The sequence below is a fragment of the Martes martes genome, assembly GCF_963455335.1.
Source record: "Martes martes genome assembly, chromosome: 4".
Taxonomy (NCBI): domain Eukaryota; kingdom Metazoa; phylum Chordata; class Mammalia; order Carnivora; family Mustelidae; genus Martes; species Martes martes.
The window spans coordinates 180,039,729-180,064,377 of record NC_137891.1 but is presented as its reverse complement, the minus strand read 5'-3'; the positions used below and the strand labels follow the sequence as shown (position 1 = coordinate 180,064,377).

Genomic DNA, 24,649 nt, shown 5'->3' with positions numbered 1-24,649 from the left:
CTGTACCTTGACTGTATATCACTGTAAATATCCTGGTTGTGATATGATGGTACTATGGCTTTACAAGATGAGAGCATGGAGGAAACCGAGTAAAGAAGGGTGGTGGGATTGCTCTGTATTGTTTCTTACAATGGCTTGTGAACTGGGGTGCATGGGTGGTTCAGTCAGTTGAGCGTTCGACTCTTTATGACTCTTGATTTTGGCACAGGTCATGTTCTCAGGGTTGTGGGCTCTGAGGTCAGCACGGAATCTGCTGGGGATTCTCTCCCTCGCTCACTGCCTTCCATCCCTGCTCATGGGATGTGTGTACACGCATGCGTGCGCTCTCTCTCTCAAAACAAAAACATGGGCATGGGCAGCTGGTGAAGAGTCTGCCTTTGGCTCAGGTCATGATCCTAGGGTCCTGGGATGGAGCCCTGCATGGGGCTTCCTGCTCAGCAGAGGACCTGCTTCTCCCTCTCCCTCTGCCTGCTGCTCCCGCTGCTTGTGTTCTCGCTCTCTGTTGAATAAATAAATAAAATCTTTAAAAAAAAACAAACCCCACAAGAACAATTGCATGTGAACCTACATTTTTTTTTTCAAAATAAAAAGTTTAAAGAGAATGCCCAGCAAGGTTTCTATTTCTGCAGGAAACTGACCTCCAAGGGGGTCAAGGCATTAGAGTTGAACGTGATGCAGATCTAGCCTACTTTGCCTTGGGAAAAAGGAGTTACAGAAATTATCACTTATCACAGTTAAGTATTGTTGCCTGGGGGAAAGTGCCTAATAAAGATAGGCCTTAGTAGATGGAGTAGTTGCCACAACTGACCATTAGAGGAGAAGGAGGACTGTAAGGACTGTCACGTAGGCTGCCTATTTTATAATTGCACTGAAGACTTTCAAAAAGGAAATATTTAGGGTTTAAATTCTCAGCTCAAGACAGGACCAGAGAAACAAGGGCCATTCCTGATGACTCTAAAAAATTTATCTCCTCTCTTGTAGCTACAGGGCTTATGTAGCCAAAAATTGGACAGAGCTGATCCTGTGGGCTGCTGAATTGTAATATAATTACAATAGAAGTTGTAGTCACAGGCTGGCTAGATGCATTGAATGGGAACGAGTGGCACTTAGCAATTAAGATGGGGGGTGTTTGGGTGGAGGCAAAAGACTAAGTTCCCTGACCTCTCCAAATCCAAAATTCAGTGAAACTCTTACCTTGGTTGTGGCACTCTCTTCCCATTGAATGAGACTGACCCTGCTTTCCCTGGAAAGCACGTAGGTCCTTATCTGAGGAAGTTACTTTGCAAAGAGATGCTGATTCCGCTCAGAGATCATTATCCTTTATTGGTCTCCAGATCTGTCCCAGTCCAAAGTGCCCCAGGGAACAACCACAGGGTCTGACCTAGAGGTGAATTACTGATTTAGGAAAGCAAGCGAGCAAGGAGGGGTGGGAAGCAAGACCCAGCTAATCCGTGCGCGGAAACATAGAGAATATACCTGTAACTTAGACATGTTAAGTCAGGGAGGAAGGAACATAAGATTAAATTTGGCTGAATTTATAAATATAAGTGAACCCCAAGAGACCCTGGGGTTTTAATGTCCCAGATCCAACAGCCGAGAATGGTTCTAATAGCACAGTTGGTTGATTGATAGTTGAGACCCAATAGCGGTCTTCAGTAAATGAAGCTGAGATGCCAGAAATTCCTTAGAATAATCCTGAAGGAGGAAATCTACAAATTCAGGCTAGGTGGCGAGGAGCAGGAGCTCAGTATACCCCTGCGGCTGGAATGAGTGAAGGATGCTGATTGCCTGGTTTCTCACGGAGCCGGGGAGGAGGGGGTTGCTGCAGTCTGTTACTACAGACCACCCCCTCCCAATTCTCTCCTCCCCTCCAATCTCCTCTCCCCTTAGCTGTCCGAGGGACACACAGGGCCCCTCACCGTCTCTGGAGTCTCCAGCCAAAGCCTCACCCACCCCCTACCTTAATGTCCCAAAGCTCCGTTATCAGAAAAGATGTGGGTCTTTTCCCAATGAGGAGAACTTCAGTGGTTGGCTAGTGTGTGACTATAAACTTGAAAGGCTGTAGATAAACTGAAAAACGTCTATTTATGCAATTTAACTTATCAATCTGATCACACACAGTTTGAAAATCATGAACTATGTAACAATATATTAATTTATAAATGCAACGATGTTTTCTTTGCCTATTTGTCATGAAATGGTTTTCTTCACTCTTCACAGGCATCCTTGACGTACACCTTTTAAATTCACGTCCATTCTGAAAATGTTATAAAGTACTAGATAGAATAGGGCCTACTGGCTGGCTCAGGTGGTGGAGTGTGTGACTTTTGATCTCAGGGTCGTGAGTTTGAGCCCCATGTTGGGCAGAGAGTTCACTTTAAAAAAGAAAAAAAAAAAAGGAAAGAAGGGGTGCCTGGGTGGTTCAGTCGGTCAGGTGTCAGACTCTTGATTTTGGCTCAGGTCATGATCTCAGGGTTGTGAGATCAAGCCCCACAGGGGGCTCTGGGCTGGGTGTGGAGCCTACTTAAGATTTTCTCTATCCCTCTCCCCCAATACTCTCTCTCTCTTTCTCTCTAAAATAGATAAATAAATCTTAAAAAAAAAAAACAATAAAGGGGCACCTGGGTGGCTCAGGGGGTTGAGTGTCTGCCTTTGGCTCAGGTCATGATCTCAGGGTCCTGGGATGGAGCCCCACATCGGGCTCCCTGCTCAGCAGGGAGCCTGCTTCCCCCTCTCTCTCCGCCTGCCTCTCTGCCTACTTGTGATCTCTCTGTCAAGTAAATAAATGAAATCTTTAAAAAAAATAGAGGACTATATAAAATAATATAATAAAATATTAAACTAGATACAAATAACAAAATATTTTCTATTTGCCCACCATCCGGATTCAACAGTTGTTTGGCTACAGGTACTTAATACGTCATCCTTTCTTTTTTCTTTCATATTTTTTTGAATAGGCTCCATGCCCAGTGTGGAGCCCACTGTGGGACTTGAACTCACGATCCCAAGATCTAGACCTGCACTGAGATCAAAAGTCAGATGCCCAACCAACTGAGCCACCCAGGTTCCCCTGGGTGAATAAAAATAAAAAATACTGAAGTATTTTATCTATCTATCTATCTATTTACTATTTTTTAAAAGATTTATTTATTTATTTTAGGGAGAGAGCCACGAGGCAGGGAGGGGCAGAGGCAGAGGGAGAGGGAGAAAGAGAGAAACTTCGGCAGACTCTGCCCTGTGCATGAGCCCTGAACGGGGCTGCATCTCACGACGCTGAGATCGTGACCTGACCTGAAACAAGACTCAGATGGCCAACCAAGTGCACCATCCAGGTATCCCCTTCCATGCCCCGAAGTATTTTAAAGCAAACCCCAGGTATGTCATTCAACCCTCATATTGCTCAGTGTGCGACTCTTACGTATCCATGATGTAAGATTTTAAAAACAAAATCTTATTTTTTTTAAAGATTTTATTTATTTATTTGACAGACAGAGATCACAAGTAGACAGAGAGAGAGAGAGGAGGAAGCAGGCTCCCTGTTGAGCAGAGAGCCCGACGCAGGGCTCGATCCCAGGACCCTGGGATCATGACCTGAGCTGAAGGCAGAGGCTTTAACCCACTGAGCCACTCAGGCGCCCAACAAAATCTTCTTTTTTAATAAAATCTTTTTTTTTTTAAAGAATGTTCTTTGGAACCACGTCCTCTAGACCATCCCACGTTCTGGATTTCTCTGTTTGCTTCCTCGTGCGTCATCTGAATACCTCTTCTCTCCTTCCATTTCCTGCAAATCCGAGGGAGAGGGGTAAGTAGGTTCAGGTCCAACATTTTCGGTAAGAGCATGTTCTAGATGCTGCTGAGTCACATCAGGCCCCCCCTCAGTGGTGCTAAGATCAATAGCAGGTTTGGGTGGGAGCAGCCCGATTCCTTTTTTGGAAAGTTCCTATCAACTTCCCATGTAACAGTTCCTTCCTTTGAAGATCCTTGCCTGAATCAATGATTTCATTAGAGGTTGTAAAATGATGCATTTCCTTTTTTAAAAAAAATATTTTATTTATTTATTTGACAGACACAGATCACAAGTTGGCAGAGAGGCAGGCAGAGAGAGAGGAGGAAGCAGGCTCCCCGCTGAGCAGAGAGCCCAATGCAGGACTCGATCCCAGGACCCTGAGATCATGACCTGAGCCGAAGGCAGAGGCTTAACCCACTGAGCCACCCAGGCGCCCCAAACGCTGCATTTCTGATGCTATTACTCTTTCCACACTTATTAGCTGGAATTCCTTTTTTTTTAAGTTTTCACTTATTTATTTAAATAACCTCTACTCCCAACGTGAGGCTCGAACTCAGGACCCCGAGATCAAGAGTTACATGCTCTTCCAACTGAGCCAGTCAGACATACATCTGGAATTCTTTTTTTTTTTTTTTTTTTTTTTTTTTTTAGATTTTATTTGTTTGAGAGAGAGACAGACAGTGAGCGCATGAGCAGGGGGTTGGGGGGAGAGGCAGAGGGAGAGGGAGAAGCGGGCCCCCTCCCGCTAAGCAGGGGGCCCAACTCGGGGCTCGATCCCAGGACCCAGGGATCATGACCTGAGCTGAAGGCAGAGGCTTCACCGACTGAGCCACCCAGGCGCCCCACTAACATCCTTTCTTGATTCCAGGATCCAATCCAGGATCCCACAAAGCGTTTCATTGCCTTGTCCTCTTAGTCTCCTTCCTTCTGTGATGGTTTCTCCGTCTTATTTTTTCATGATCTTGACTGCTTGAGGAGCACCAGGCAGGTATTTGACAGAATGTCCTTCGGTTTGGTTTTCCCTATATTCTTCTCGCGGTTAGACCCGGGTGATGGCGTTGGTGGGAAGCTGGGGCGTCCCCTTCTCATCACACGATCGCAGGAGAACAGGTGTCCACAGGTGCCCAGTCACTTTTAAGTCAAATCACACAAGCAACAATATCCAGCTAGAATTTAATTGTATTTTCTTTGGCTTTTGCAGGGACTATCAGTTTTCTGTCGCTGCTATAGCAAAGTACCACAATCTAGTGGCTTAAGGCAACATGTGTTTATTATCAGTTGGTCAGAAGCCTGACTGGGTTTCACTGTGCCGAAATTAAGATGTTGTCAGGGAGGTTCCTCCATGAAGTTCCTGGGGGAAAAAAATCCCTTTCCTTGCCTTTTCCAGTTTACGGAGGCCGCCTGGATTCCTGGACTCATGGCCCCTTTACACCTTCTTCAAAGCCAGCAATGACAGGTGAGTCTCACGTCCTGTCTCTGGCCTTTTTTTCATCAACACATCACTTTCTAACCCAGCCGGGAAATGTATTCCAATTTTAAAGACTAGTGCGATTAAATTGTGCTCACTCAAATAATTCAGGATAATCTCTTCCTCTCAAAGTACACACCTGTGACAATGTGATTTATCATAAGAAATATATGTTATCTTCTCTTTGTCCAATTCCTGGCACAGAGCTCCTCTCACCCTTTGAAACTGCCTGAGTGCTGAGAGCAAGAAAGGTGTCTTTTGGGGGCGCCTGGGTGCCTTAGTCGGTTAAACGTCTGCCTTTGGCTCAGGTCATGATCCCAGGGTCCTGGGATGGAGCCCCACATTGGGGTCCCTGCTCATTGGGAAGCCTGCCTCTCCCTCTTCCTCTGCCTGCCACTCCCTTTGCTTATGCTCTATCAAATGAATAAATGAAATCTTTTTTTTTTAAAAAGGCATCTTTTGTTATGTATTAACAAGGTAACTTTTATTTTTAAAATTTTTAAAAGATTTTTATTTGTATTTGTTAATTTAAGAGAGAGAAAGAGAGAGCATGAGCAGAGGAACAGAGGGAGAGGGAGAGAGGACTCTGCACCGAGCACGGAGCCCCACACAGGCCCAATCCCAGGACCCCAAGATCAGGACCTGAACGGAAATCAAGCGCTAGATGCTCCACGGACCAAGCCACCGGGATGCCCCATGAGCTGGCTTTTATTTTTTGAAAGATTTTATTTATTTATTTGACAGACAGAGATCACAAGTAGGCAGAGGCAGGCAGGGAGAGAGAGAGGGCTGCTGAGCAGAAAGCCCGATGCGATGCAGGGCTGGATGCGGGGCTCGATCCCAGGACCCCGGGATCATGACCTGAGCCGAAGGCAGAGGCTTTAACCCACTGAGCCACCCGGGAACCCCTAGCTGGCTTTTAGAAAGACCCTAGGTCACCTAAGGATGGGCCTGGTGGCCAGGGGAACCAACTGGAACGTTCAGCCCCACCTACCAACGTCAAGGAGAGTGGAGGGGCTGGAGGTGGAGTTCAGTCACTAATGGTAATGACTTCATCCTCCATGAACAGAGTGGAGGAGATCGAGGAAGAGTGGTGGACTCAGAGAGTGTTAGAAGCTCCGTCCCTTTCTCCACCCTCTCTGCCCTGTGCATCTCTTCCACCTGGCTGTTCCTGAGTTGCACACTTTTATAATAAACTGGTTACTAGGGGCGTCTGGCTGGTTCAGTCGGTTAAGCGTCTGCTTTGACTCAGGTCCTGATCTCTGGGTCCTGGGATTGAGCCCTGTGTCAGGCTCCCTGCTCAGTGGTGCTCTGCTTCTCCCTCTCCCTCGCCCCCTGTGATCTCTCTCGCTATTACTCTATCTCAAATAGATAAATAAAATCTATAAGCAAAACAAAACAGAACCCTGGGGGTGCCTGGGTGGCTCAGTCAGTTTAGTGTCTGCCTTCAGCTTAGGTCATGATCTCGGGGTCCTGGGATCGAGCCCCGTACCAGGCTCTCTGCTCAGTGGGGAGCCCACTTCTCCCTCTCCCTCTGCCTACTGCTCTGCAGGCTTGTGCTGTCTCTCTCTGTGTCAAATAAATAAAAAAAAATCTTAAAACAAACAAACAAACCTGGTAATCTAGTAAGTAAAATGTTTCTCTGACTTCTGTGTGCCACTCTAGCATATAAGGAGGGGGTCATGGGAAGCTCTGATCTAGAAATCAGAATCAGAGAGGACAGTGTGGCATTACAATTAGCATGAGCAATGTGGGGGAGTGGCAGTCATGTGGGAATGAGCCCTTCATCTATGGAATCTCGCTGACTCTAGGTAGACTGTGTCAGAACAGAGTTAATCGCTTGCTGGTGTGGGGAGAAAACAAACACACGCACATCGGAATTGATGTTAGAAGTGGAATGCCCTTAATCACATTGCGAAGTCGTTTTTGCTGTGTCAGGAAACGTGTTCACAGGTTCTGGGGCCTAGGGCACGGCTATCTTTGGGGGAGCACTATTCTTACGCCATGCAGAGTTACTGGTAATGTACAGAGGCGATACTGTTACATTTAATGAAACGATACCGATTTTCATTTCAAAGTATATTTCCAACAAATGAGCAAACAAACTGAAACAGACTCACCAATACAGAGAACAAACTGGTGGTTGTCACAGGGTTGGTTGGGGGGAGGGGTTAGGCAAAATAGGCGAAGGGCCTTAAGAGGTACAAACTTCCAGTTACAACACTGGGGGGCCTGGCTGACTCAGTTGCTAGAGCACGCATCCCTCTTGATCTCAGGGTTGTGAGTTTGGGTATCGGGGTTCTGAATTTGAGCCCCACGTTCGGTGTAGAAATCACTTAAAAATAAAATATTTAATTAAAAATAAGGAGGTACAAACTTTCAGTTTTAAAATGAATAAGTCAGGGTGTCTGGGTGGCTGGGTCTTGATTTCAGGGGTTGAGCGGCTGACTCTTGATTTTGGCTCAGGGCGTGCTCTCAGGGTCGTGAGATCGAGCCCTTCATCAGGCTCTGTGCTCCGTATGGAGTCTGCTCGTCCCTCTCCCTCTGCTCCTCCCCCCACTCTCATGCCCTCTCTCTCTCAAATAAATAAATAAAATCTCAAAGCAACAATAATAATAATTTAAAAATAAAATGAAGTCACAAAGATGAAAAGTGCAGTATGGGAACGGGGAATGTAGCTGATAATATTGTAATAACTTTTTTTCGTGACAGATGGTAACTACACTTCCCATGGTGAGCATTTCCTACTATGTGTAAATGTCAAATCATTATGTCTCTGTCAGGCACCTGAAACTAATACAATATTGCACGTCAACTCTACTCCCCTTAAAAAAATGATGATAATAAAGTATATACTGTTTTTCAATAAAAACAGTCGGTTGATTTAAAAGAGGCTGTCGACTAAGTGTGTCCTCCTCAAATTAATATAGTGAAATGGAATCCCGAGTGCGGTGGGGTTTGGAGGTGGCACTTTTGGGAGGCAATTAGATCATGAGCGTGGAGTCCTTGTGAAGAGGTTGGTGCCCAGATAAAAGGGACTCCAGACGGCGCCCCTGCCCATTTTGCCCCATAAAGACCCTGCTGTTTCCAGTCCCTGGTGAGTCCTCACCAAACACAGATTCCATGGACATCTTGATCTGTCCCCAGCATCCAGGGTTGTGAGAAATCCATTTTCTTTCTTTTTCTTAAGATTTTATTTATTTATTTGACAGAGAGAGAGAGAGAGAGATCATAAGTAGGGATAGAGGCAGGCAGAGAGAGAGGGGGAAGCAAGCTCCCTGCTGAGCAGAGAGCCCGATGCGGGGCTCGATCCCAGGACCCTGAAATCATGACCTGAGCCGAAGGCAGAGGCTTAACCCTCTGAGCCATCCAGGCGCCCCGAGAAATCCATTTTCTTGTTGAAGTCTGGGCAGACTGAGGCAAAGAATGGGTGGGAAGCGGCTGGAGTGGAGAGAAATGGTGTCTGTTTGGTAAAACAGCCTCCCAGTGGTGACCTGACAACAATTCTGTTGACATAACCCTGAGCATCAAAGCGATCCGCTAGCTGCCCCGGGCCAGTCCCTGAGGCTCCTGGTGGAATTCACTGAGCAGATCCGGATCCGGTCTGGTAAATATAAAAGGTCTGATCCTTGGGTGGGGAACTACATCCTGGAAAAAGCTGCTGAGAAGTTCTCCTCCTTCCAGAGCTAGAAGTTCTCCCACTGTGGCTGCAGCAGTGCCCCCCCCCCCCGCCCTTCGAAAGCCCCCAGCGACCAACAAGCCAGCCCCAGAGTCATGGGCCTTGAGACAGATCTGGAGACCTGCTCAGGTAAGAGGTGGCGGGCACGGGGCCTAGGCACCGCAGAAGGACCCGCCAAGGTGGGGCTTGGGAGGGCGGACACTCTCCCTGGAGCTGCTGGGATTCTCAAGCCATGGCTGGTGGGCTTGGTGGATTCCCTGTGTTAACGAACCTACGAGAACGTGAACTTCCTTCCAAGACTGTGTCGTGAGGAAGAGCACATAGTGAAGAGAATTTATTTAGGTAACTCAAGAAGTTCACTGTTGGAGAGTCCAAGCTCTGGATTCACACGGAGCTGCTCGGGCCCTCGCTTCATTGATAAGGGGGATCAACTGGCTCACGGCTTCTCCCTGAGCTGGGTCAGGAGGGCACAAAAGTAAGACTGCAGGGATGCCAGCACATCTGGATCCCCAGGCGGCCCCAGGCACTACCAGTGGCCTTCAGGGCTAGGGACGAAGTTGTATCGGGGAGGGGAGAGCAGCCCGGTGCTCCCTGAGGACCACCATTTGCACAAGCCGAGCCTCAGTTTCTTCATCTGTAAAAGATGGCAGGACCTTCCTCTTGCTCAAGGACCTCATTACTTCAACAGTGTGGTCTGTGGACCAGCAGCACGGGCATTCCCTGGGGGATCGCTAAAAATGCAGAGCCTTGGGGTGTCTGGGTGGCTCAGTCATTAAGCGTCTGCCTTCGGCTCAGATCATGATGCCAGGGGCGTGGGATCGAGTCCCACATTAGGCTCCCTGCTCAGTGGGAAGCCTGCTTCTCCCTCTCCCACTCCCCTTGCTTGTGTTCCCTCTCTCTGCTGTCTCTCTCTCTATCAAATAGATAAATAAAATCTTAAAAAAAAAAAAATGCAGAGCCTCAGCACCACGCCCCCCCCCCACCCAGCATACCAGAGTCCACTAGGGAAATTCCTACCCACAGAAGCTCTGATCCCCGGGGCTCTGTTCCGGAAGGCAGACGGCTGAGTAGGGGAAAGCCAGGATTTCAACTCAGGTCTCCCTCGTGCTGAAATCCATGCTCTTAGACCCCACTCTCTTCCCATCTTTGTGTGTCAGCCCGTTGGGCAGTGAAACCCTCGCAGAAGAAACAGGTGAATGAATGAAACCACACCGGACTGTGCTGACGCAAGCCTTCGGTCTCCTTCCTTCCAGGTGGGAAGCCTGCCGGCCATCCGAAGACCATCCCTGCCGCTCACCTCACTTTTGTTATCGACTGTGCTCGTGGCAAACAGCTCTCCCTGGTGGAACCCCCGGTGCCCCCCCGAGCCTCCGGTCCTCATCTAGGACCTGTCACTCCTCCAATGAAGACCTATATCTTGTTCTGTGGCGAAAACCCACCCCACCCGACTCAGGAGGCCCCTGTGGGTGGGGGACACCTGGCCCACCCCGGGGGGACCCTGCCAGCCCGCAGAGGGACGGCGGCCCCAGCTTCCTCCCCAGTCGGTCCACAGGTCCCCCAGGAGGCTCCTGAAGCCAAGGGGAACCCCTTGAAGGCTGTGACCTCAAGGTCTTCAGCCTGGGGCACGGTCATCGGCTCGCTCAAAGCCCTCTCCTCCTGTGTCTGCGGGCAGGCAGAGTAGCTAGAAGAGCCTGGCCCCGGAGGAGGGGTTGGCACAGCGGGCTGGAGAGCTCCAAACTGACGTTCCCAAAGCCCGGCCCCCCATTCCCCAGCCAAGCAGAAGTCTTTGTACCCGAGCCAAGGAACAGCATTAGAACGATCAAGGACATCTGAAGCAGCCATCGAGTATGCGCTCAAAGGTCTCCTCCTTCCTCCTACTTATCTTTGTTCGCCTTAAGGCACCCGCGCAGGGAAAGAGACTAGTTCGTCCTACAGCAAATCCTAATGTCGCATCTTCTGCACCCCAGGCTCAGCAGAGTACTCGGAAAGACAGCACGGCATTCTTGGAGCTTATCCTCGGGGCGGTGGGTGTGGGTGAGGGCAAGGGTTAAATAAGTAAATGAATCAATAAAGATGATTTTGAGCAGTGATGGAACGAGTGCTGTGTAGGACCCGAAACGGGGTACGGGGACGGGAGGTGACGGGGGGCACGGAGCTTTTCTGATACGGTGGGTGGGAAAGACCTCTGAGCGGGTCACAAAGTATGATCTAAAAGAGGAGAAGGAGCCGGCGCCGTGAAAATCCACCCTCCCCTCCGCCACCTGGCTGGCGTCCTGTCCCGGGGTGACCCTGCGTGGCGTCAGGCTGCCCCAGTGTGACGGGCAGGCCCAGCGAGTTGTCTGCCGCCATCCTGGCTCTTGGGCCAGCGTGTGGGTCCCTGGGAGACCCGGACACCGGTGGGGAAATTCGGGGGCCCAGGCAGGGCCTGGTGACCCAAAATGGGAGATAAGGAGAGGTGCTGGTCGAGAGGGCAGGGGAGGGGCTCCGCAAGGTAATGGAGTTTCGTGTTTAATCAGATACATACGAGCTCTTATTTCCTGAGCAGCTACTACATACCAGGCCTATAGGGATACAAGGGGTGGGTGGGGGTTCCTGCCTCACGGGGGGGCAGTCACGTTACCCAGTGGGAAGCGGGGTCACTGGCGTGTGTGTGAGGTTGTGTGTAGGTCTAAGATGGATGGCGGTGTGCGGAATCCTTAATCAACTCAGCCGAGGAAGCACATCTCCAGGATTTCTTGTTAAAATTGCTGAACGTCCCTGGGGGGCTCCCTTGGTGAAGCATCTGACTCTTGATTTCAGCTCAGGTCATGATCTCAGGGTCATGAGATCGAGCCCCACGTCAGCTCTGTGCTGGGCATGGAGCCTGCTTAAGTTTCTCTCTCTCCCTCTGCCCCTACCCCCTCCCTCTCTAAAAAACAAAACCGCTAAATGTTCACATATTTATTCAACAGCTATTTTCCTAGTTTCCTACAAACCCTAGTAGCCAAGTTGTACTGGCCGTTTGCTCTGTGCCAGGGAAGTGACATCCTTGGGGGTGCCTGTGTGAGGAAGCTCAGGTTAGGGAGCTGAGGTGCACGGAGCTGAGGGATGCACTCAGCGGAATCCCTCTGAGGCAGAGGGGATCCAGAGGGAGTAGCCATAACTCCGTCCTCCAGGAGCTCCCAGCCTGGTGGGGGAGGCAAGAAAGGACGACGACTGTTACTATACCTTCTGATAAGTGCAACAGTAAGGCATACAGAATAATGCTGGGGCTGAAGGAGGGCGCCCAGCCCACTCTGGGGAGAAGAGATCCGGGAGGGCTTCCTGCAGGAAGTGGTATCTAAGATGTGACCAGTGAGTGAGCCACCCAAAGGCAAGAGAACAGGGCTAGGGAGTGTTCCAGAAGAAGGAACAGAGTTCTTCAGTCTGGCTGGAGTGTTCATTCACTCACCAGGTGTTTACTGAGCACCTACTGTGTGCTCTGGGCGAGACCCTCAGTTGGAGCCATTGATAAGACAGACAAGGGCCCACCCTGAAGGAGCTCATTCTCCAGTTGGGGGAAGACAACGCGTGCATGTGTACACGAAACAGTGGCCGGAGAGGCGGCAGGGACCTCATCATGTGAGGCCTCGCAGGCTGTGATGAGGTCTTCAGATTTTATTCTAAGATAGGTTCTGTTGGAAATTGTGAGCAGAGAGCGACATGCCCAGACCTACCTTTAAAAAAATAGTTCCTGTAGGGGCGCCTGGCTGGATCCGTGGGTAGAGCATGTGACTCTCTCTCTCTCTCTCTCTCTCTCTTTTTTTTTTTTAAGTTTATTTATTTATTTACGTAACCGCTACACCCATTGTGGGGCTTGAACTCAAGACCCCTAGATCAAGAATTGCATGTTCTTCCTACTGGGCCAGCCAGGCACCCTGAGCATGTGACTCTTGATCTTGGGATCGTGAGTTCAAGCCCCAGGTTGGGCGTAGAGCTTACTGAAAAACAAAACAAAACTCCCCCTTGCTCTTGTGCTGGGACCAGAAGGCAAGGATGGGGGCGCAGGAGGGGGTTGGGAAGCTTCAGAGCCTGGCTCTAATCCAGACGAACGGGGGTGGCGGCTTGGTCTAGAGGGGTAGTGACAGAGTCATCTGGGTGACGTCTGCCCCACCTCCCTCCTCCCCTGGTGGTGCAGCACGGGACTGAGGCACCGCTGCGAAGGAAGTGTGAGGCCCGCAAGGAAGAGGGTGGGCCTGTGGCTGCAGGTCCAGCTTTGTAACAGCAGGTGCCGCCCTATCATCAGACTGGAGGGCACCGTGTCCTGTGTCCTGGCCGGGCGGGTAGGGTAGGGAATGCTGGGCAAGGGGCCAGAGTCCTGGGCAGACCATCCAATGGGGTCCATGCTTCCAGAAGCCAAACTTGCTTCTAACCAACACCCCCTTCATCCCGACAGTGACTATATGTATACATATATACATATACAATATATTATATATATATATATATTTTTTAAGTATATTTATTTTTCAGTGCTCTACACCCAGCATGGAGCTCGAACTCACCATTCTGAGATCAAGAGTCACCTGCTCTCTGACAGAGCCAGCCAGGTGCCCCATGACTATGTATTTTTTCATATGCACCACACACCACCTCTGTTCCTCTCGTATCAGACCAGAGCAGTGGGTATGACTTTTATGGGCGTTTTGCAGATGAGGAAAGAGGCAGAGCCCAAATCCAAACTGCAGGCAGTGTGACTCCGCAGCTGTAAGCCACCATGACCCTGAGCCAGGCGGCCGGCACTGTGTTCACATTTGTTCAATGGGCAGAGGCCCCAGCCTGGGCCGGGACTGTGTGCAGAGAGTGTGTGGGGCTGAACGGGTAAGCAGGGCCCTCACTGAGATGGAACTCATGGGTGGAGAGAGCTCAGTTAGTCTCTCCACCCACAATCCTGTGAGGCACTGTCCCATTTTACAGATGTAGAAACTGAGGCTCAGGTAGGGAAAGCCACTGGCACAAGGTCACACAGCTAGCAAGTGGCAGAACCAGGGTTGAAATTACGGGCATTTGGGGGGAGCACCTGGATGGCTCAGCATCTGCCTTTGGCTCAGGTCATGATCCCAGAGTCCTGGGATAGAGCCCCGCATCGGGTTCCCTGCCCGGTGGGACACCTGCTTTTCCCTCTCCCTCTCCCCCTGCTTGTGGTCCCTCTCTTGCTGTCTCTCTCTCTGTCAAATAAATAAATAAAACCTTATAAGAAAAGAAGGAAATTAAGGTTGTTGGGCTTCAGAACTTTGCCTACCACCCATATTGCAAGAACTCAGAACAATTCTGTTGAGGGAATGAATCGATAAATAGAAGAAAGTGAGTTAAAGTGTGAATGAGTGAATGTGTTTCCAGCCTGGCAGCCGTGGTTCACCAGGGCTGTGTCTCCAGGGCTTTAAAGTGTCTACGCATGATAGGCAGTGGTTGAGAATGGTGTGAGAAGGAGGGGAGATGGGTGCCTGGGCAGCTCAGTCGGTTGAGCATCTGGCTTTTGGTTTTGGCTCAGGTCGTGATCTCAGGGTCATGAGATCGAGCCCCGGATCAGGCTATGCATTCAGCATGGAGTCTGCCTGGGATTCTCTCTCTGCCCCTTTGTCTGCCTCTCCCCATCTCGTTCTCTCTCTCCCCTGCAAAATAAACAAATAAGTTTTTTTTAAAAAAAGATTTTATTTATATATTTATTTATTTATTTATTTATTTATTTGACAGACAGAGATCACAAGTAGGCAGAGAGGCAGGCGGGTGGGGGGGAGCATGCTCCCTGCTGAGCAGAGAGCCCCGATGCGGGGCTCGATCCCAGGACCCCAGGATCATGACCTGAGCCGAAGGCAGAGGCTTTAGCCCACTGAGCCACCCAGGCACCCCTAAAGAAGTCTATTTTTTAAAAGATATTTTAATTTGAGAGAGTGCGCATGAGTGGGTGGAGGGCCAGAGGGAGAGAGAGGCGGACTCCTTGTTGAACTGGGAGCCCGACGAAGGACTCGATCCAAGGACCCCGAGACCAGGACCCTAGCTGAAGGCAGATGCCTCCCCGACTGAGCCACCTAGGTGCTTCTAAATAAATCTTTTTTTAAAAATTATTTTCTTTTTAAAAGGAGGGGAGGGAGGGAAAGACTCGGAAAGATGGAAGGTAGGAACAGATTTGCTGCCTTGCCTTCTCCTCTGGGGCTCCTAGGGCCCGCAGCCCTGCTTTGTGCCCAGAGGGCCCACACCCAATCTAGTAGCCCCCAGACTCCCATGAAAAGTTGTCCCTGAGTCTTGAGGCCTTGAAGGGCTTCGGAGCTGGGGACTGGTCCAGCTGGCGTGTCATGGTGAGCCCCGGGCCAGGGGTGGGTTGCCCAGCTGTGCTGACTGTAAATAACACTCCCTCCCCTGCCCAGAGGCTCCCACCTGGGACACCTGCAGACTCCAGTCACCGTGCCCCTCAGGGCCCTCTGTGGCCTGAGGGCAGTGCCCGGTGAGTAGAAGCTGGGCTTCCCTTGCTCAGAAAACAAGCACAATTCTTTTTTTTTTTTTTAAGATTTTATTTATTTATTTGACAGACAGAGATCATAAGTAGGCAGAGAGGCAGGCAGAGAGAGATGGAGAAGCAGGCTCCCTGCTGAGCAGAGAGCCCCATGCGGGACTCCATCCCAGGACCCTGGGATCATGACCTGAGCCGAAGGTAGAGGCTTTAACCCCCTGAGCCACCCAGGTGCCCAACAAGCACAATTCTAACAAGGCTTTAGCATTTATTGAGCTTATAGTAAAATACCGTCTCTCTCCGGTTCCTTGTAGCAGCCCTGGGAGGATGGTGCCTCATCTTTGTTTGTGGGATGAGGAAACTAAAGCTCCCAGAGGCTTCTTTCCCACCCCCCCCTCCACTTCCAGGGCCCAGATAAGATCTTCTGAGATGGCCAGGCGATCTTTTCGCTTCTGAGTCTTGGCCTTGAGAGAGCCCCAGACAGTGTGGCTGATACTGGGGATTCCAGGTACATTTGAATTAGATGAAGTCACAGTAGCTGAACCCTACTGGGCATTTCCAGAGCATGGCATACGTGAGCTCCAGTCGGCTACCCGGTGCCAAGCCCTTTCCATGCATCACAAAACAAGCCTGGCCATGGAGTTCATTAGCACCACATACAGATGGGACAACTGAGGCACAGGTGGATTGTGTTACTTACTCGGGATCACACAGCTCAGAAGCAGCAGAGCCAAGATTCGAACCCAGGGGCTGCAGCTCCAGAGTCTGCGCGGACCCTCCACTGTTTACTGAGGCTCGCTAGCTTTTCAAAACATCCTACAAACACGCACTTAGCTCCCTTTCCGGGCCAGGCTTGAAGCAAGAAGGCAGAAAAAGGCATCTTCTGCTACTGCAGAACTGGGATCCGAGGAGACTGGGGAGATGGGCTGGGGGGGCACACTGTAGGAGGTGGGGGTTACCTCTAGGACACTAGGTGGCCATGGGCACGAAGGGGGTTGGTCTGGAAGACATGCCCCCGTCTGGGGTTCTGGAGGCCCAAGTCTTCATCTCGCCTGTCACTGACATCTGTGTGACCCCGGAGAAGGCTCTAGCCCTCCCTGGGCCTCAGTTTCCCCACCACACCAGGAGGAGTTTGGAGTGACTCCCTAAGGGGACAAGGCCGGCCAACCAAGTGGGTGGTCTCAGGGTCTGCCCTTACCCTCAGTCAAGCACCCCTTGTCATCTGAGTTTCACTTTCTTTTGAACACAAAGTCTGGGCCTAGGGTTCTTTGGGCTTGTCTGTGCCCCTGAGTTGGTAGCTGTAGAAGGCTTTCTGGAGGAGGCAGCTTTGGACCTGAACGAGATGGGACTTTCTAGGTCCTTGGCACCCTTCCGGGTCTCTGGCACCACGGGACCTGGACCTTCTCTCAGGTCTCCAGCCCTGGAAGGCTGCACCTTTTCAACTTCCCCTGCCCTCCTGCCCAGGCCCGCTCCAAAAACTATATAAGATGTACAAGTTTGGGGCGCCTGGGTGGCTCAGTGGGTTAAGCCTCTGCCTTCGGCTCAGGTCATGATCTCGGGGTCCTGGGATCGAGCCCCGCATCGGGCTCTCTGCTCAGCGGGGAGCCTGCTTCCTCCTCTCTCTCTCTCTGCCTGCCTCTGCCTACTTGTGATCTCCCTCTCTTTCTGTCAAATAAATAAATAAAATCTTTAAAAAAAAAAAAAAAAAGATGTACAAGTTTGTATTCCCTGTACAGGATGCCAGGTTGGGGCAGGGGAGCTGACTTAATCCTCAGGTGGTGTTGTGTTGGGGGGAGGCGGGGAGGAGGGGCTGATTTGGACTTTCAAGACTCAGCAGAGAACTTTCTAGAGCCATATGACAAGGATTCAAATTCCGGCCATGCCATTTCCAAGCTGGGTGACCTTGGGACAGTTGCTTGACCTCTCTGAACCTCTCTGATACCTACCTTGCAGAATTATTGTGGGGATGAGCAGTATGCTTGGCACACACTAAGCGCTCAATGAATGGGGCTGCTAAAATTATTCTTCACGGGGAGGGGGTGGGGTGGGGCGCAGGGCCTGGAGCCAGACCTATATTTAGCCTGGAAAGGGTGGGGGGCCCCCCGGGGAGACAAAGCGCCAGGGCCAGCCCGGGAGCCCAGGGGGGCGGGGCCGATGAAAGAGGGCCTGCCGTCCCCACCTCCCGGCCCTCCTCCTCCGCAGGGTCACCTTGGTGGGAGGGCTCTCTCGGACACAGCTTCTGCTCTGTGCCCTGCTAAATCGTCATCTCCCCAAACCTCGGTCTGGGGAGAGGGCTGCTGGGGCTTGGGGGGTGGGGCGTATTCGGGCCCCACCGCCCACGTAGGGGGAACTGCCCCCTTTCCCAGCCCCGGCTGCCCGCCGCCCAGCCCCCGCCCCCTTCGCGACCCAGGGAGGGACATCGCTGGGGTCTGGAAGCCAAGGTGAGCCTGTCCCTGGGTGGGGGGTCGAAGGAGACGGGGAAGCTGGCCCGGCTCCACCCCCAACCCCCGCGCCTATGAGTTTCGGGGCTGCAAATAGCCCAGTGGAATCAGTGAGTCACGGAGGCTGGAAATACCGCGCCCCCTCTCCCTTCTCCTCCCTTCTCCTCCCCTCCTCCCCTCCTCCCGCCTGCAGCGGGAGCTGCTTTGGGGAGCGCCTGGCACTCGGGTTTCAGTGGCCTCTCCTGGTGTTGGGGGGGGGGTCCCTCCAGAGCGCACCCAGACTCCTTGAACCAGCCAGCCCTCCAACCAGGGTCCGGCCCTGGCCTGCCGCTGGGTCTGTGCGACCCTGAGCCGCTCACTCAGCCAGTCTGGTCCTCACACAAGATGGGCTTCCAGCAGGTGGGCGGCGCAGGACAGCTGGCCCGCCTTCGGCGTCCCTGTGCCTGGGACGGTGCCTGGCAGTTCAAAGAGAAGGTTTTTTTCTGCAAGGTTTTTCAGGGAAATAATTCTGGGATTCCTGCTCAGGTGGGTCTGGGAGCCCAGGGAGGAGGCCAGAGCAAACTCACATGTACTTGAGCTGCCAGGCCTGGCCCCAGGTCTCCGGAAGGCATGTCGGTTTGTTCTGGGGTTTCTCCCCCTGGCTGCCTCCAGCCCCATCCCAAGTTTGAGAACTTCAGGAAGGTGACCTCCAGAAGTCTGTGTTTCTGTTGTTTATTGTGTGTGCAGGGTACAATGCTAGGGCCCTCCCATGCCCCCTCCCACCACCCCCCTCCCCCTGCCATCCCCTAAGGGCCCCAGAATGGCAGGGGTGAGAGGCCACCCGTAGGACACTGACCTAAGAGCTGCAGAAGTGAGAAGCTGGCCCCACCTCCTGCCCCAGGGGACCTCACCTAGGGCAAACCACCCCTTCCTCCCCCCACCCCGCCACCCCTGCTTCTGTATGTTGGAGACCAAGCCAGTGCCACTGGGGATACCTGGGGCTCCCCAGGATGAAAGCTGCCTGGAGGTCCCCTGCCCTGGACTGAAGACTAGAGGGGAACTGGGTTGGGGGCTCTTCCTATAACCGGGCTCTCTCCAGCAGGAAGCTGTGGGGCAGGGTGCAGAGGCCACCAGAGGCAGAATGAGGGGAAGCACCCCCTGGCACTCAGAGCGGGGGTGGGGGGGTGGGGGGGCGCAGTTTGAGAGTAGCTTTCACAGCCTGGGTTCAAATCCAGCCTTTAATGAGTGAGCTGGGCTTTCAACCGCTCAGAGACTCAGTTTCCCCCTTGATAAAAGTAGAGATGGCAAAATCTGATTTCTGAATGTGCTGAATTCAGCCTCAGATAACAGTATCGCTCAGTATTTGAAGGACAGGACTGTGGGCCCGTGTGAGGTATATACACACACCAAGCCTATAGATTCATCGAATAAAGAGGGGGAAGGGTGGGGGAGGTAACTGGCCACAGGGGATTGGTGACAAGAATCTGGGGCCCAACCTTGAAGACACAAGGCCCTGTCCATGCTGTCTCCCGCCTCAGCTGGGTGACCCGTCTGCAGGGGGGGGTGTCTCTGGGCCGGAGGAAGGACCAGCCCCACCCCGCAGCGAGGCCCTGCTCGAGGGCACAAACAGGTAAGGGGGGGGCGGGGCTGTTGTACAGTTTATCACCAATCAGGTGTATTGGAAAAACCCCAGCTATATACAGACATTGTGTGCCCCCCGTCCCCCTCCCCGGGCACAGCTGGCCAGTGGGGGAAACAGGCAGGCAGCCCCGCAGCAGGCTTGGGGCTTGGGGCATAGGGCATGGCAGAGGGGAGGGTCCCTGCCGTGGCTGTCCCCTCCGGCTTCCCTGTGCAGTTCGGCTCGGATCAGCAGCTTTGCCTAATATCTGCCTTTGCCTTCCCTGCTCCCTTTGGCCAAGGGGGTCCCAGGTCCCTGTCCCCCCGCTCCTGCCCTGCAACTCCAGAGATCAAAGGATTTGTCTATCTGTCTGTCCTGCAGATTTTTTGCCTGGGGATCCTGCCTGTCCCAGTCCGCCTTCCCCAAAGTGGGTTCTCTGGGAGCTTCCTTTTCCATCTAAATCCCTTTATTCCGGATTCAGTGAAAGAGGCCACATCTGGAATCTGGGGGCCATCGGTGAGGCAAAAGGTTCCCTGGCCTGCCCTGGAGAGCAGAAGGCCTCAGTTTAGCAGGGCGGGGGGTGGGAGGGTGACCCACCTCAGGGCCTGGAACTTGAGCTGAGATGTCCTGCAAGCTGTCATGAGGGGTGAGGAAGACGTCTCTGGCAGGCCAGTGGGGGCAGAAGAGGGGGAACGGGAGGGGACGGGGAGGGGGAGGCCCTCAGATTTTGATCTCGGTCCGGAAGGTCTGCTGGACGTGCTCCGTGTGCGGGTGGCGCCGGGCCCGGATGGTGAGGCTGCCGTCCTCCCTCAGGGCCGAGGTCACCGAAGTGGGGTCCACGTCCTCAGGCAACTGGCACTTGTGAGCGAAGGTGTTCATGACTGTGCCATCAGCTGCCAGCTGGGGAAGGGGTGGTGGGTGAGGGCTGGGCCCCCCCCCCGTCCTGTGCACGTCAAGCCACAGCCCTTCTCCCTCCTCTCGTGACAACCAGCCCCCCCCCCCCCGCGCGCCCACGTGGAGGGCTCTAGTCTCAGGTGCAGAGGGGCTGGCCTGGGTGGCTGTGGCCCGGACTGCGCGCGACAGGGTGCTCAGAGGAGCCCCGGCGCTCCCCAGGGCGGAGGTAAGGGGCTGGGTGGGGCTGGCTCAGGGAGGAAGCCGCTCCGTGGCGGAATCTGGAGCTCCTGAGCGGCAAAGAGAAGGCAGCACGGAGCAGGGCCGTGCCCCCTGGGATGCCCAGACACATCGGGTGTCCGCCGCCCTGGCTGGACGGGCCGCCCCTCCCCCCGTGGCTTGGCCGGCACACAGTGTCCAGAGGAGCCCGGGGTGGCTGAGTCACTGGCGGGGGTTGCCGGCTGGCACGTGCAGCCCGCTGGTCCTGGTGCCCACAGTCCTCGGCTTCTCTGGCCGGGGTGCTGGGGCGGCCTGCCCACTGTGCTCAGCGGAGGAAGTCAGGTCACAGAGGATCTGCAGGAAGCCTTGGACAGACCCTGTGTGCTGGGCCGCTGTGGCTGTGGCCCTCTGGGGGCAAGCTGGGCCACACCCTCCTTCCCAGTAGAGGCCTGACCCTAGTGACCCAGTGACCCTGAGACCCTTGGGTGCAGGAAATGTGAGGTCTGGAGTGCTTCTGACCCTGAACGGCAAGGTCTCAGCCCAGGCTTGGGCCCCGGTTGGAGGATCCCAGGGTAGGGGCTGAGCCTCCGAGTGGGGGAGGAAAGAGGGACTTGAAAGGTGTCACGTGGGGGGACTCTTCTCCCCACCTACCCACATGCCTGCCAGAAAAGCTGTCCGCACTCAGCTACCATCCCCATCCTCTCGGCTGCCTCCTCACCTCACCTCCTCTGGTGCCCCCTGCCCGCACCCCTGCAGGCCTCTCCCGTTCCCCCATGGCCCCCTCAGCTGCCCTTGGCTCCTAAAGGAAGGGTCTCCACGCCTTGGGGCAGGGAGGGGCAGCAGCGGTGGGCGGGGAGGGGTGGCCCTCGGCCTCCAAGTGACAGGAGCAAGGTCTGCAGTCCGGGTCTGGGGTCCCAGCAGGGGCAAGGGGGTGGGGACACTGCGCAGAGGGTACGGCGGGATGAGGGACCGGGCAGGGCGGGCAGGCTCACCTTCTCAGCCCGCACCTCGATTTGGTTGTTGGAGGTGGTGACGATGATGTCTTCAGGTGAGAAGTCACTCACGTCCACTGCAAACTCATAGGCGTCCCTCAGGGTCTTGAGGTTGCCCTGTCCCCCGGGCCGGGCTGTGGGGAAGGCTGCTGTGAGCTGAGCCCCGGGCAGGCCTGCCTCTAGAACCCCGGTTCCCGGCTCCTCCCCCAAGCCTGGCCTCCCCCTCGGCTGTTGTTCCTAAACCCCCCCACCCCACCCACCTCTCCTCGCCTCCTGCAGCCCACCTTTTCCGTGGGCAGCTGAGTGACCCCGTGGGCAGCATCCCGCCCGGGCCTGGAGGCTGGAGGGTGCCTCCCACCCCTCAACCCCGTCCAGTCCTCTAGGGCTCCAGGGAGGACCTGGCCCCGGGCCCTGTGTGGCCACTGGTGTCAGAGCTGACCCCTGGGCCCACAGCTGTTCCTTGAGGGCCAGTCTGTTCTTGGGGCCACATCTGTCTCTGTGGCCACATCTGTCATGGTGGCCACACGTGGCTACAGTCGGGCAGCACCTGTTCTGGGCAGCTGGGCAGCAGCATTCACAGGTGCCCTGGAGCAGGGGTCCCCTCCCTGAGCATCTCCCCTCCCAGCCCTGACCACTTGCCTGGGAAGGCCAGGGGCTCCGAGCGGGGCCGCATGAAGCTGCCAAAATCCTCGGAAAACATGCTCAGGGCTTTTTCCATGGGCGCGTCCTGGGCCGGGAGGGCACGGGAGGCTGAGGAGGATGAGGACGAGGACGAGGACGAGGACGAGGAGGAGTGGAAGCTTCTCTCCGCTCTGAAGGTGGAGGAGGTCCTGTGGCTCATCCACGGGCCGGCGGCCGGGCGCTGGCCAGGCGGGCAGGGGGACAGGAGAGGGTGTGGGCGGCAGGCTCTGGGGGAGCGTGCCGGGCCCTGGCTGCCGGCGCTTTATAAGGCCCGACCGGCCCTGGGCTTGGGGCCAGCCCCTTGTCTCCGAGCTAAATTTAGGCCTCGCCTCGGCCCGGAGGGGGCTGGAAATCTTCTCCGGTGAGGCGGCCCCGCTGACAGTCCGACACACGCAGGCCCGGGCTGAGCTCATGGCCCGGCATTCCAGGCCGATAAGTCCAGCCTGGGGCCTCCGCAGCGACAGGCCGGGGCAACCTGTCCCCTCACCACTTGGACCCCCGTGCCTGCCCAGGACCTTGTGTGTGTGGTGTCTCTGTGTCCCTGCCTCCCCCATCAGCCTGGGGTGGGGGGTGCTCTCTAGGGACTGTGCCTCCCCCATCAGACTGCAAGCTTCCCGAGGATAGGGTTTTCTGCTTCCTGTTCCCTCTCCCTCAAACTTCCAGTACTTGGGAAGAGGGGATGTGGGTGGTGGGCAGTCAGGTCAGCAGGGGCCCAAGGTCCTGGCTCTGGGGAGAGCAGGAGATGCGAGGTCAGAAGGTGGGGCAGGTGGAAACCCTCCACCTGTTGGACCCTGTGTGAGAGACTCCTTCCCTCAGGACAGATAATGTTTACAGCCATCTCTTAGGGAGGCCTGAGATAGCCCGGGGGGGGCGGCGGGGGGGCTAGAATGTGCAGCTGTCCCCCCGCCCGCTCCCATGGGGACCCAGATTCTGTGCTTGCCCTCTCCCCACTCTCAGAACATTTTGGGGCCCCAAGAGGAGGAAGCTGGTGGCCCTTGACCGGGGTGGGGGTTGGGCCAGGACTGGGGGGGGCGCAGATAATTTGATAAGTGTCCTTAAAAGTCTAGAAGGTTATGTCATTGGGAACTGTCTGCTTGAGCTCCAGCTCCGTGCAGATGCTCGGGGCCATGGGGGGCAGGATTTCAGGGAGAGGTAAAGGAGAATTCTGCAAGATGCCATTCTAGCTCTGATTTCTGGAGTGCCTCCTGCCTGTGAACTTTCTAGCACGGCCCCACTTGATCCCCACGCAGCTGGGCTTGGGGAAAGAGCTGTTGTTCCCATTTTACAGGCGGGAAAGTGGAGCCTCACAGAGAGGGCGGGGCTTGCATGTGGGTAAGTGGCAGAGCTGGGATTCAGTCCCAGGGGCCTCTGATTCAGAGCCCTCCAGGAGGGGCTCCTGGGTGGCTCAGTTCAGGTCAACATCCCAGGGTCCTGGGAAGCAGCCCCACATCAGGCTCCCTATTCAGACTTGGGGGGGGGGTAGTCTGCTTCTCCCTCTGCCCCTCCCCTGCTCCCTGCTTATTCTTTCCCTCTCTAATAAACAAATAAAATTAAACAAACAAACAAAAAAACAATCCAGGATGCCTGGGTGGCTCAGTTGGTTAAGCACTGTCATCAGCTCAGGTCATGATCCCAGGGTCCTGGGATTGAGTCCCTGCTCAGTGCCTGCTGAGCGGGGAGCCTGCTTCTCCCTCTGTCTCTGCCTGCCACTCTGCCTGCTGTGCTCTCTCTCTCTTTGACAAATAAATAAATAAAAATCTTTTTTTTTATGTAAATAAAAATCTTATATATAAAAAAAAAAACCCTCCGGGAGGCTGGGGTGACCTGACCATACAGATATGGAGACTGACTGGCCCGGAAGCCCCTCTCTGGCCACCCACGGCTCAGCAGTGCCAAGACTGACATCATGGGGGGGGGGCAAGGGGTGAAACAGGGGAGGCTATTCTGGGCTGTGGGCGCTGCCCAGGCTACAGTGTGGGGTTTCTGCTCTTCTCTCCAAATCCTGCCCTTCCTGCCCAGACCTGCTCTGATTCCTCCTCCTCCAGGAAGGCCTCTGTGATTGCTGCAGCCACACAGAGGTCAGATTGGCGCTTCCCCTGGTGCAGGGGTCCCCTCTTTCCCCATTAGATTGGGGGCTCCTGAAGGTGGGGGCTGTTCTTTTCTTGGGTTCCCACAGAGCACCATCCTTGGGGGGGCTCCCTGTAGGGGTAATCACTGGTCCTGGTGGTCTGTGGGTGGGGGCAGTGTGGAGCTGGGAGCTGGGGGTTGGCTAGAGCAAGACGGGGTCTGCATCCTAGTGAATGTCCCTGCTGGGTCCGTGTCACCCATCCTGGCCGAGGGGTTCCAATGGGGCTGCCAGGAAGTGACCAGCACAAGGCAAGATGGAAAGAGGGTAGGGGCGGGGGTGGGGGGCCCAGAGGCCTCCCGC

The 24,649-nt window shown here is 54.1% G+C and overlaps 2 protein-coding genes across 3 annotated transcripts; one reads left to right on the top strand and one right to left on the bottom strand.

Moving 5' to 3' along the window:
* Positions 1-9,029: 9,029 nt before the first annotated feature.
* SRARP (steroid receptor associated and regulated protein) lies at positions 9,030-10,767 on the top strand (the record flags this gene model as incomplete). Its single annotated transcript, XM_080801740.1, has 3 exons — positions 9,030-9,063; positions 10,188-10,611; positions 10,707-10,767. The coding sequence occupies 3 exons, from the start codon at positions 9,030-9,032 to the stop codon at positions 10,765-10,767; spliced, it is 519 nt and encodes a 172-aa protein (XP_080657866.1).
* A 7,770-nt stretch (positions 10,768-18,537) lies between these two features.
* On the bottom strand, positions 18,538-22,454 carry HSPB7 (heat shock protein family B (small) member 7). 2 transcript variants are annotated; one of them, XM_080801785.1, is made up of 4 exons: positions 22,180-22,454; positions 21,541-21,674; positions 20,157-20,338; positions 18,538-18,596 (listed from the first exon to the last, which is right to left on the bottom strand). In XM_080801785.1, exons 1-3 carry the CDS (start codon positions 22,379-22,381, stop codon positions 20,159-20,161), a joined length of 516 nt encoding a protein of 171 aa, XP_080657911.1. In that variant the 5' UTR covers positions 22,382-22,454; the 3' UTR covers positions 18,538-18,596; positions 20,157-20,158. The 2 variants fall into 2 exon arrangements, with proteins under 2 accessions (XP_080657911.1, XP_080657912.1); XM_080801786.1 differs by having other exon boundaries at positions 18,546-20,338; positions 21,556-21,674.
* Positions 22,455-24,649: the final 2,195 nt, after the last annotated feature.